At 35.3% G+C, this 12,634-nt stretch overlaps 1 protein-coding gene across 1 annotated transcript in view; it reads left to right on the top strand.

Annotated features, from left to right (window-relative positions):
* The first annotated feature begins 4,732 nt into the window (after window positions 1-4,732).
* LOC121412124 (zinc finger CCCH domain-containing protein 13-like) overlaps window positions 4,733-12,634 on the top strand; it is a 45,415-nt gene continuing 37,513 nt past the window's right edge. The window contains exons 1-2 of the mRNA XM_041605029.1: window positions 4,733-5,655; window positions 6,559-6,674. Coding sequence (XP_041460963.1) covers window positions 5,478-5,655; window positions 6,559-6,674 — 294 coding nt within the window. The 5' untranslated portion in view covers window positions 4,733-5,477. The remainder of the gene's footprint in view (window positions 5,656-6,558; window positions 6,675-12,634) is intronic.

Raw genomic sequence — 12,634 nt, 5'->3', positions numbered from 1 at the left:
CGCGAGATTTAACTATTTGATATTCCGATCTAAAAAAAAAGAGTCAATTTCGTATTATCGAACCTTCGGAACAACGACTCATTTTGTTTTCGGATTATCGAACCTTCGGAACAACGAACCTTATTTCGTTTTCGGAATGACGCCACAAATGTTCGGATTTACGAACCCTTTTTCGTTTTCGGAGTAACGAACATCGAGGTTTAGGCAATTTACGTGTTTCGGAATTACGAACCTTCGGAATTACGAAGTGTAACCATATAATCAATATTGAGACATCCATAACTCGCCATTCAAAATGCGAGCGTGCAGTGCTAGATGATACGTTTTGACAATCAGACCTGAAAAGGGATATTTTGAAAACTTTATGGAGTACACAAAAATGATAGGTACCTGATAAATCGAAATTTGTGAGCGCGCCGCACGGGCAGAAAATGATATTTTTACAGAGCACTTTTTAAAAACAATTTGTAAATCAAGTTCGATTTCCGAGGTGAAATATGTTTGTATATTGATTTCCAAACTTGAAATTTAAACTCCATATTGAACAGGATATGAAAATCACCTAACAGGCAATGCGAGCGCGAGCGAAAATTTTATACAGTGACATAGAAGATTCTTTTTAACTTCCAAGTCTTCCCCTCATTACATTCACTCGTCTTCTTCCTCTTCTTTTTTCTCCTCTCTTTTGTTTTCTTGTTTTTGCTCCGCCATCAATAGGGGGCCCCGGCCCCTCGGCCCCCCTGGATCCGCCTACGGGGGATCATGGTGATGATGATGGTGGTGGTGATGATGATGATGATAATGGTGATGATGATGATAATGGTAATGATGATGATGGTGATGGTGATGAAGATGGTAATGATGATTATGATGATGATTATGATGATGATGACGATGATGATGGTGATAGTGATGGTGATGATGATGGTGGCGATGATGATGATGATGGTGATGATGATGGCGATGATCGATGATGATGGTAATGATGATGATGATGATGATGATAATGGTGATGATGATGATGGTGATGATGATGGTGATGAAGATGGTGATGATGATGATTATGATGATGATTATGATGATGGTGGTGATAGTGATAGTGATGATGGTGGTGCATGGTGGTGGTGATGATGATTTTTGATGATGGTGATGATGAATATTCATTTTCACAAACTATAGCTAAACTTTAAAATTCAATAACTTTGTTATTTGTTATCCGATTTTAATGAAATTTTCAGCATTTTGCTTTACGAATTTTACTCTACATGTACATGTATTTATTTAGATATAAATATTTCCAGTACACCTTTAGAGAAGCCTTACTCATCAAAATCCCCAAATATCGCACTTACTTTTGTGCAAAGTGAATGCGTGTGGAGACATAATAGGGCGCCATTCTGGGCTTCAATCTGAGAATGACTCATTGATGGTTTTCCCCCTAGGAAATTATATATTTCTTTCAACTATTTACGATATTTTCAGCATTTATTTTTATAAGAAAAATAAAGGGAACATAAACCACTGAACATTGTTTGATTTGATTTTGATTTATTTACTTTTCTTTTACATAACAATGTAATATGACATAACAAATATATTTTGAACATAAATCAGGCATATATCATTGAACGTAAATCAGTAGCAGAAGATGGATTGCTAGAAAAACAATGATGATGGTGAAAAATGAAGATGATGATGATGATCTTCGAGTGATGTTGATGATGGTGGTAGTGGTGGTGATGATGATCTTTGATGATGATGGTGGTGATGATGATGATGAAGATGATGATGATGATAAAGATGATAAAGATGGTGATGATGGTGATGATGATATTTGATGATGATGATGGAGATGATGATGATAAAGATGATGAGGATCATGATGATGGTGATGATGATGATGATGACTTGATCAAGAATGGTGACCTTAGAAATTGTTCGAAATGTGCTTATCCTCTGAGGTATAGCTGGCGGTGTAACTGAGGAGGGGAGGGGGGGGGTGTCAGTGTTGTTGCCTGGGGATCGTTGTCGTACGGGGGAAACCGTCTTGAAGGATGTTTAATTTGGGGATAACTGTCCGGCGCGTCCGGGAAACTTGTCCTCTGGCCCCCTGTGGCAGGGTAACTTCTAAAGGTTTCCATGGCTAAGAAGAATGTGTAGTAGGTTTCACTTTCTAAGATATGATGATGACATTTCAAAAACTTGACTTTCGGTTAAGATTTAATTGGGGTAGACGACGCCGCCGTCGCCGTCGCCACCGCCGTCGAAAAAGCGGCGCCTATAGTCTCTCTCTGCTATGCGGGCGAAACAAAAAGAGTAATGGTCGGTAATGTATATACCGCTGGTATATGGGTCGAGCTTGTCGAGGATAAGTGTCATAACATATGTAGGTCCTATCAAATGATAACAAGTCGATTTTAGGCAAACTTTCAACACATTTTGAAAAAAAGTCTATTAGTTGGTCTCACTCGTAAAAAAATATTGTTTTACAGTCCCTATATATACAACGTTGCTCCAAAAAAAGTTTGGCAATTGATTGCGAGACTTTGCTATTTATTATATTACTCACTAATGACAGGAAAAGGGGAGGGACGCAGGTTAAAGGTCAAGTCCACCTCAGAAAAATGTTGATTTGAATCAATAGAGAAAAATCAGACAAGCAAAATGCTGAAATCTTCATCAAAATCGGATGAAAAATAAGAAAGTTATGATATTTCAAAGTTTTGCTTATTTTTAACAAAATAGTTGTATGAACGAGCCAGTCACATCCAAATGAGAGAGTCGATGATGTCACTCACTCACTATTTCTTTTGTTTTTTATTGTTGGAATTATACAATATTTCAATTTTTAAGAATTTGATGATTAGGACCTCCATGCCTGATGCACAAAATAGTGGAATTCCAAGTGTTCAGCGAGGAATAAAACTTCATTTCACATGACAATGACGAGAAAATCAAAATATTTCATACTTCATATAATAAAATACAAAAGAAATAGTGAGTGAGTGATATCATCGGTACCCTCATTTGCATACCGACCGATATGAAATGAAAATGAAATGAAACTTTAAAATGTCATAACTTTCTTATTTTACATCCGATTTTGATGAAATTTTCAGTGTTATGCTTGTTGAATTTTTCTCTTTTTATTCAAATCAAGTTTTTGTTGTGGTGGACTTGTCCTTTAAGTAGGACACCTATACAGATGAGCTGGTATTGATCCTGCAATAGAATTTTTCTATATCTAAATTACAAAAAAATCATTTTTGGCTTCATTTGAAAAAAAATGTAGACGACTTCTCCTCCACTTCCTGAGGCGCAGTCATTGATTAGATCAAGAGTCAATTCACAGCTAGTTTGGAAACATACTGAACATGATGAAGGTCTGATTGACAGACTATTAGGTTACGTTCCCCTCATCGTTCTATGGGGGTGATCTTTGCCCTCCCCTGATCGCACACATTTTTTGTGCCCTTTCAAAAAATATCGGGATCAATGTGAAGCTGTAAACACGTTTTGTTTTGTTCGATGTTTTTGAATTTGCGCACGTTGAACCGGTACGAAATATCATTCATGATGTCATGAAAACATCTATTGTAACTATTCCTGAATATTTTAGTTGTAAATGGTTTCTTACTTTGATTAGGCCTACTCGATGTAATATTGATCACACATTGAAATTATGTCATTTGAAAAGGACACTAAATAATCGTACTAAATCAGAATGTATCTCTGGTCCCGCCGTCTCCAAGACCAGAGATACAAGCATGATAAGGGTATACCCTATAAATATAGTGGTCCTCCACAAACAGGTAAATTTTTTCTCTTCTTCTGTCCACTTTTTTATCTGGAGGGGAGGGGGCGGTGGTGTCGGTGTTGATTAAAATATTCAAACTAATGAATTTCGTTCTGTCTTTAATCAGAGTGATTAATGATGATCGATTCTACAGCTTTTGGAATTATACAAGACAAATACGTTTTACATTCCATACAATAACATTGTTCAAAGTTACGAAGTAAAAACTCGCTTTGAACACAAGTATTATTCATCCTTTCAATTAGTAATTTATTTAACCTTTTCTCTTAATTCAAAAATTCCGTTTCACTTCATATATTGGTCATTTAAATACCAATTCATATTATTGGAAAGAAAAGAAATGACAGTTCACGGATTCGAGATAAAGATATTCATTAAGAGGTGAAATGAAAATGGAACAAAATTCTAAGCTGTTTGCATGTGGTGCATTCAAATATTCACTATCCTTAAATCAAATTGGCGTTGATATTGACCAGAGTGATGTTGAAAATGCACTGGCAAGGGAAGGGGGGGGGGGGGTGGTGATAAAGCCCCATCTATACATTCATGTACACCTATATAGTGATCATTATTCATTTAGTCATTAGATCAAACATGACTTCATGCACCTGTTATTTCAAGTCATCCCGGCAAAAGATATGAAATATGAGGTTTAATCCATTCTCAAAACATCAAGAGCGAGGGAAAAAAGAAGGGGAATGAAGGCCGAGGTGAAGGCTTGAAAGGGGAGGGGTATAGCGTTTACCATGACAACAGGAAGAAAGAACGGAACGCGCGACAGGGGAAAAGGATATGCCGCACCGGGATATAGTTTTTGAAACCAGGGGTAATATTATCGATCTTTGTCTGGGGGTGTAAACTTTACCCCCCTTCTCTCTCCCATGGTAGTTGGTATCGACTTTCATTGACTAGCTCGGTGCGCCAAGTCTTTATACAATTTGTGACTCCATTAACCCCGGCCGTTGCTATTGTGAGCAGACTCGGAAACGTGTCATATGTGCGGTGTACCCATAACACGACCACATCAAACTGGTAATCAAATATCGAAGGACTGGTTTCCAGAGTATTATATACCACCCGCAATGGTATCTTGCCAAATTTCATTACTCTAAAATAATATAGAGGAATATGTTGCAAAGGAGTAAATGAATTAATTTCTTATTTTGTAACGAGATTGGAGGAGAAATTCAAAGCCTTTGGATGACATTTCTTAAAATCCATGAATATAATTTATTCATGAGAAATATTGGAAATATTTAATTTATACGTTTCATGCACCTCATCGCTTCGGGACTGTTTCTTCGTGGAATTCTGCGAATTGATCGGTGACCTTTAAGTGGAGGAGATTGCAAGCATGCAGACTTCTTGTCATGATGTTTATTATACAGGATTTTTGCCAGGAAAGTTGCGATGATGATTCTAAAATTGATTCCATCAAAAGATTTTTCTAAATCTTGGATCTTTCATACATTATCCTAGCTAGCAGACATAGAGTTAATATTCATTGATGTCAGAACATCCATGTGAGATACCAATTATTCTATTCAGGGATTATGTCAAAGTATAGATTCTTCTATGCTGCGAACATACTACATAAAGCCATGACGATGTGCTCAACATTTTCCTAGCCCGCGGATCGAGTGATTAATTTTCCGTTAGGATGGGGGATCATCCAGGTCTACCCCCGTTGAATCTCCGGCCAAGCTCCGGGGGAGGGTCGATGATGATGTTTAGCCGGTATCAGTCCTCGATGTTCGGAGGGGCGGAGCAGCATGGTGATGCCTTCTCAATCATTGGACAGGAGTTGTTCTCTGCTCCAGAACTGCCTGAAATAATTGGTAAGATATCATTTCATAAAATGAAAAAGAAGATAAAAAAAAGAAGATTCGAACAGATTACTTACAAATCTTCTACTGATCAGTTAGACGAACAACATGAGCCTACATATTACTTCTACGTAGCTATAATATATGCCTACTTATGAACGAGCTAGATATTAATTATGATACAGCATTACTGTTTTAATGATATTTTAATGGTTTCCCATTTCATTGATTGTGTTAAAATAATACTTCACCCGTACGTATGGATTTACATAATGATTTGATGAAACAATAATCAACAGCTGATTTTCCAAAGTTTAATTCCACCTCCCCTAATTTCTTTTTTACTGGCGGGCTGCTGATGCAAATTCGATTAAAAATGATAAAGGTTTTCACTACAAAACATTGGCAATTTTTGCTTATATTTCTCATTTTTTTAACACCTAATAGAATTCCGCGGGGTGCTGCCTATAAAAATAATACACGCAGCACCCCCTGGGAAAAATCTTGGGGTGCTTCAGCACCCCAGCACCCCTGCTTCTCATGGGCCATGCCCCATACCTCTTTAGTCCCACCTCTCCAGGATGTGCACCACATCATCATGCTCAAACCAGTATACCGTAATGTAAAGCCATTTTCTAACATAGGACAAATATATTTATACAAACAACTTAAGCATTCGTTCTGGGATTTTGATTTTCGAGGATAATTCACGTTCGAAACCACTTCATTTTGTTATCAAACTATATATTTTTTTTTTCAAACTGGAATATAATTAGTTCTTTACTTTTTTAAAATATTGTTATTAATAGCTAGAATCGAATAAAATCATATACTGGATAAGTTTTGAGAAGTAAAGAACTTTATAAGTATAACATGTTTTGTAAATAATGTATCACGTTATTCCATACCCTGTAGATCTTTTTACCCGTGGTATACCAAGCCGTGTAACCTTGGCCGATATGATTGGCTCATGCTGCCGAACCACAGTCAACGACATAGAAAGGCTACCTGCAATACATCCATCTGTTATGGTAAGATTTTAAAAATGGTTTACATATATTTGGGAATTAATAAATATGGGCCTAATGTTGATTATTTAAGGGAAAATGGGCGCAATTTATTTAAAAAAAAAAAACTGCATGAGTTATGGTTCTCCCTTTTTCCGGTTTTGTCATCTCCAAAATCTGAAACGAAATGTCTCATTCAATCAAGCAATCGTGATTTTTTTTGACATGTTGACAAGTGATTCTGATAAGCAGAAAGCTAATGATATAAATCGACTGAAAAGACAATGTAATTCACGTTTTTAAAAAAAGTGAAAAACGATTAGAATGCAAATGAGAAACACATAGCACTGCAACATAATCGTAATGATATCTGTCTTATATTTCTGATAAAATTATCTTATTAATTCTCGCTTACTTCGATGTGCTTTAAACTAATGAAAATAGTAACAAGGATAACAAATATTTATAGTTTAAAGCACATTGAAGTAAGCAGGATTAAATAAAATAATTTTATCAGAAATAATTTTAGATATTACGATTTTTTCGCAGTCTGTTTCTCAGTTGCATTCTATTAGGTTTTCACATATATTTGTCTCTAATTCACAATACTCATCTACAAGACCTTCATAAAAACTCTACACAACAAGAAAGTAAAAAAGAGGGAAATTATTTTACATTTGATATAACTAAACATTGAAATTGACATAAAATATCCATAATTCAAAATAATTGCCCATTGGTAACACAAACATGATTAAATAATAAAAGCAAAAAACTTTCACTATGACAAACTAGTGAAGGAGGATAAATTATGATGGGCTAATTGTAAAATTGTAACTTACATTAAAAAAACATGACGACGAAGTGACAGAAATAACTCAAACCTATGAGTGAGAGTATAAGTGGCAAGTTTCCCAAAACGTATTACCTAACTGAATCCAAGAATAAAACAGGCGATATTCAATTTAAAATGATGTTTGAAAATATCATTAAATATTAAGATGCGATTTTTAAGTTTATCATTTATACACAGAAAAAACAAAATTATACAACCTGTATAAAATTTTATACAACCGCTGTTTACTATATGAACCTTACAACTGTTGTTTGAAAATTATACAACCCTCGGTTGTTCAAAATTTAAACAGCAGGTTGTATAAATTTTTTATACAAATTATGTTTAAAACTTGGTTTTATACAGCGGGTTGTAAAAAGATTTTTATGCAATACTGATTAAATTTTGTGCAACTGTATAAACTATGGTTGTATAAAAAAAAACTGTTCAAAAATGGTTGTATAAAAGAAGGAGGCAAAGAAGAAGGCAAAGGAGAAACTTTTATGCTTTCAGTTTCATTTAAGATATTTATTCTTGCATTTCACACCTGCACAGTAAAGTATGCATGTTTTACATTACATACATAGGAGGCAATACTCCCAAAACTTTTTTTTACAAGGTATCACTTAAAACACTATGTAACACTGTGGAAGACTCTGACATACTATATCGGAACACGGACGAGTAGATTCAATCCTACACAGGGAAAGGTAGAAAATTTTGAAATGTGTACAAAATATGAAGAAATGTCCATAACTTATCATTGACGTATTTGCTGCCCTCTTGTTATCAATATATATTTTTAAAAAGCAGAAATTTTCTTATTACTTGTTTCAGTAACAGTAATTTATTTCACCCCCCCCCCCCGCTTTTTTACAAGAAAATCAGACACCTGTGTGCTTTCACAAATGCGAAAGATTAACATTATCCTAAAAAAAATGGGGATCCTTGTAGTGATCTTAAGTATGCAGAAAATCTCAATCCAGGCATTATATCTAAGAAGTACTCTGATAACTAACTTGCAACAGTGAAGAATTCACATTTTTTCATATTTCAAATAGCTATTTGATACATAAATTAATGAAAATTACATTGAATATTGGCATGATAACTTTAGACAAAAATGTCATTACAATTTCATGAAACATTGCAAATAACAAGACTCATAAATATTACATCTATTTCAACCTATTTCGATGCCTAAGACTGGGGGGGGGGGGGCTGATAGTCTGATACAGCCCCTCTTATGATCTCGATCGCAACAAAAATTGGTACGAGTGTTACCCGTCGCATAATCTACAAAACTACAAGATCATTTTCTGCGAACAAGCTCATTGCTAATTAATTATGCTAATTTATGCGTAGAATCAAAATTTTGCTTTAACTAACTAAATAATGCCCCTAAAATGCAAATTTGGGGTACACAGACACTTTATATGAATCTGATCAAATGTACAAAAAAAAATTCAAAATCACATTTAATTTTTTTTATGTATTTTATTGTTTTCTAAATTTCTTATGTATTTCTCAATTTTTTATTGTTTTTCAATGGAAATTGTCGGGGACTTATTTGGACCATAAATAAGATGGAATTAATAAATTTCAATCAGTAAAAGGAAAAATAATGATACATTTGCCTAAAAACTCTATTTGCATTGGATTTGTACACAAATTCACATTTTTGTTAAATTTTGGGTCTGCAAGCACTTACGAAATGCGTTATTTCGGAACCGCGTATCCGGGGGTCGGAAATTTGGTCTCAACAGTTGCGCGAGACTTGAATGTAAAGAGTCGGTGAGCGACGCGATCAGAAAACTTTACACGGCAGCTTTATTACGAAAAAAATGTAGAGGGGGGGGGACCGATTCAGCTCCCCTCAAAATTTTTTGACCATGTCGCTCACTAACTTTTACTTTCAAGTCTGGCGCAACTCTTGAGACCAAAATTGTGACCCCCGGTACGCCGTTCCGAAATTACGCAACATTTCGTAAGTGCATGCAGACCCAAAATTAATCAAAAACGTGAATTTGTGTACAAATCCAATGCAAATAGTGTTTTTAGCCAAAATTCATAAATGTATCAATATTTTTCCTTTTACTGCTTAAAACCTATTAATTCTATCTTTTTTATGGTCAAAAGTCTCCGACAATTTCCATTGAAAAAAGTAGATAAACAAAGAAAAACAAAAGAAATTTAGAAAACAATAGAACACATAAGAAAATAAATGTGATGTTGAAATTTTTTTAAAATAAATTTGATCAGATGCCTATTTAGAGTATGTGAAACAAAAATTAGCAATTCAGGGGCATTATTTTATTAATTAGAGCAATCTATGATTTTACGCATAAATTAGCATAATTAATGAGACATGCAATTTTTTGCAGAATTTGATGTTATAGTTTTGTGATAATGCCATGGGTAACACGTGTGCCAATTTTCGTCTCGATCGCGCCATCCACAGCGGAGATCGTAGGGGGGCTGAATTAGCCCCCCCCCCTCCCCGTCTTCTTAGGCGTCGAAATAGCCCAGTCTATTTAGGGTGTAGCCACTGAATACTATGTGAGCAAAGCAAATATGAAATATATGTCCTATTACAGACCCAAGCTCAGCATTACTGCAGGCCAAAGTGAAATAAGTGTGCAATGGATGAAAAATTAGAGGGTGGTATCCAATTATGGTACAAAAGATCCTTCGGTTTTAATGCATTGAGCAAATGTTCAGTTGCTGAATATTTAAAGGACAAGTCCACCCCAACAAAAACTTGATTTGAATAAAAAGAGAAAAATTCAAAAAGCATAACACTGAAAATTTCAACAAAATCTGATGTAAAATAAGAAAGTTATGGCATTTTAAAGTTTCAACAAAATAGTTATATGAACGAGCTAGTTGCATCCAAATGAGAGTTGATGACATCACTCACTCACTATTTCTTTTGTATTTTATTATATGAAATATTTCATTTTCTCATCATTGTCATGTGAAATGAAGTTTCATTCCTCCCTGAACACGTGGAATTCCATTATTTTAACATTTTGTGCTTCAGGCAAGGAGGTCCTAATTGCCAAATTCGTAAAAATTGACATATTGTATAATTCAAACAATAAAAACAAAAGAAATAGTGAGTGACATCATCGACTCTCTCATTTGGATTTTACTGGCTCGTTCATATAACTATTTTGTTGAAAATAAGCGAAACTTTGAAGTGTCATAATTTTCCTATTTTACATCTGATTTTGATGAAATTTTCAGCATTGTGCTTGTCTGATTTTTCTTTATTGATTCAAATCAACATTTTTTCTGAGGTGGACTTGACCTTTAAATAAATTCAACGATGGAACATTATAATTAGCATTGAGAAAGTATCGAAATGAGTCAAATTTATCCTGGCACAACAAGTTGGAATAAAGATTGTCATCTAAATGTTTCAGACATGCCTTAGAAGATTCTTTCTTGTATTTGCATGAAATCTGGAAAGATGATGTGTACTGGACTTAAAGTTCTTACAACAAAGATAACAAGAACTGTTCTTCTGCACCAAAAGGTGAAATTATTCAAACAACTCTTTAAATTAGCCAACCGTCATAAAAAATGCCATTTGACCTAAAAATATTTACATGTGATCAATAGAATAACAAACGAGCACTCCTCTTAACCCAACCAGACCAGGCTTTTTTGGCTGCTCTGTGGGGGGGGGGGGGGGTGCCCCGGGAGCCACTTACATTGACGAGTGGATACCATGCGCGACCTAAAAAACAGGTAAAAAGGATGTCTTTTTAACGACATGGCACGTTGCGTACGTAACGTGATAATGGTGTAAAAATCACAAATATAATGAAAAAAGGGTATCTATTTCGCTAGGAAAATCACGCGTTTAGGGTCAAATTTGCGGGGATGATAAACCAAAATAAAAATGTTTCATAAAGGATGTCCTTTTTGCCCTAACACTTCGTGTTTAGAGTCTGATTTGCACGTAGAGTAGAAGATGGGGTCGTACCAAACCAACTAAGGTAAAGCAGACAACCGAAGGACCCGTAACAATAAAACATTCCTGTACTTGTTTAGGGGTTCATTTCAGGGAATATTTGCCAAGAGTATCGTTTTGTTTCCAGTAGTTGTTAAGGGTAGGGTTTCACACGCCAATACTTGTTAAGGGGTGCATGTTCCGAATATGGAAATTACGTGTTTAGGGTGCTTTTCGAGACCCATGGTCGCGCATGGTATCCACTCGTGAATGGAAGTGCCCCCCCCCCTGCCGATCACGCGAGCAATTCGCACGCTGGTAGTGTGCGATGTAATCTACAAGGCTGTATGGTAAAATTTTCCAAATAATGATATTTTTATATGAATTAATTTATGGGTAAATCATATTTTTTTGCTCTAATTCACTTCATACCATAAAGCTCCCAGAATGCTAATTTTTGGTAAAAATATTCTTTGTAGCATTCTTAACAATCGCAATTGAAAAAAACTTCAGTTTGGAAATCAATTTATGTATTTTATTGTTTTAGGAATTTCTTTGTTTTTCAACCTTTTTCACCAGATTTATATTATAGCACAGCCTGTTTGAAGCATATAATTATGCTAAAATCAATTGACTTCTGCTGTTTAAAGTAAAAATCATAGCTTTATGAATAAGATGAGAAAACTCAATTTGCATTGACTTTGTGGACGAAATCACGTTTTGGAACAATTTTTGGTCAGACATGAACTTACGAAATGTTGCATAATTTCGGGACAACGTACCTGGGCATCGTAAATTTGGTCTCAAAAGATGCGCGAGACTTAGTATAAACTCTGAGAGTGGCAGGGTCAACAAATCTCCCGCGGAGGAATGATCGCAGATAATGTTGGGGGAAGGTTGTTTTAAACCCCCCCCCCCCCCCCCCCCCCCCGGCCTGTTGAGGGTTAAGAAGGGAAGTAGGTGTTAATTAGCACCTTTTCATATACTTGCTCACAAAACCTAAAATACTGTATGTAAATGTCAATGAAAGGCTGCCAATATAAGGTTTAAAGGCAAGGTTCATCCTGACATTGCATGTTAGTTGGTGAAAATCCACCAAGAATAAGAGTTATGAAGTTTTAAATTTGTGACTTCACATGCGAGCAGCTCCTCATATTTTATGTGATATCAATTCTATACAAGTGCCTT

This window comes from Lytechinus variegatus, chromosome 3 (genome assembly GCF_018143015.1).
Source record: "Lytechinus variegatus isolate NC3 chromosome 3, Lvar_3.0, whole genome shotgun sequence".
NCBI classification, from domain to species: domain Eukaryota; kingdom Metazoa; phylum Echinodermata; class Echinoidea; order Temnopleuroida; family Toxopneustidae; genus Lytechinus; species Lytechinus variegatus.
This window is presented reverse-complemented; position numbering and strand designations above follow the sequence as displayed.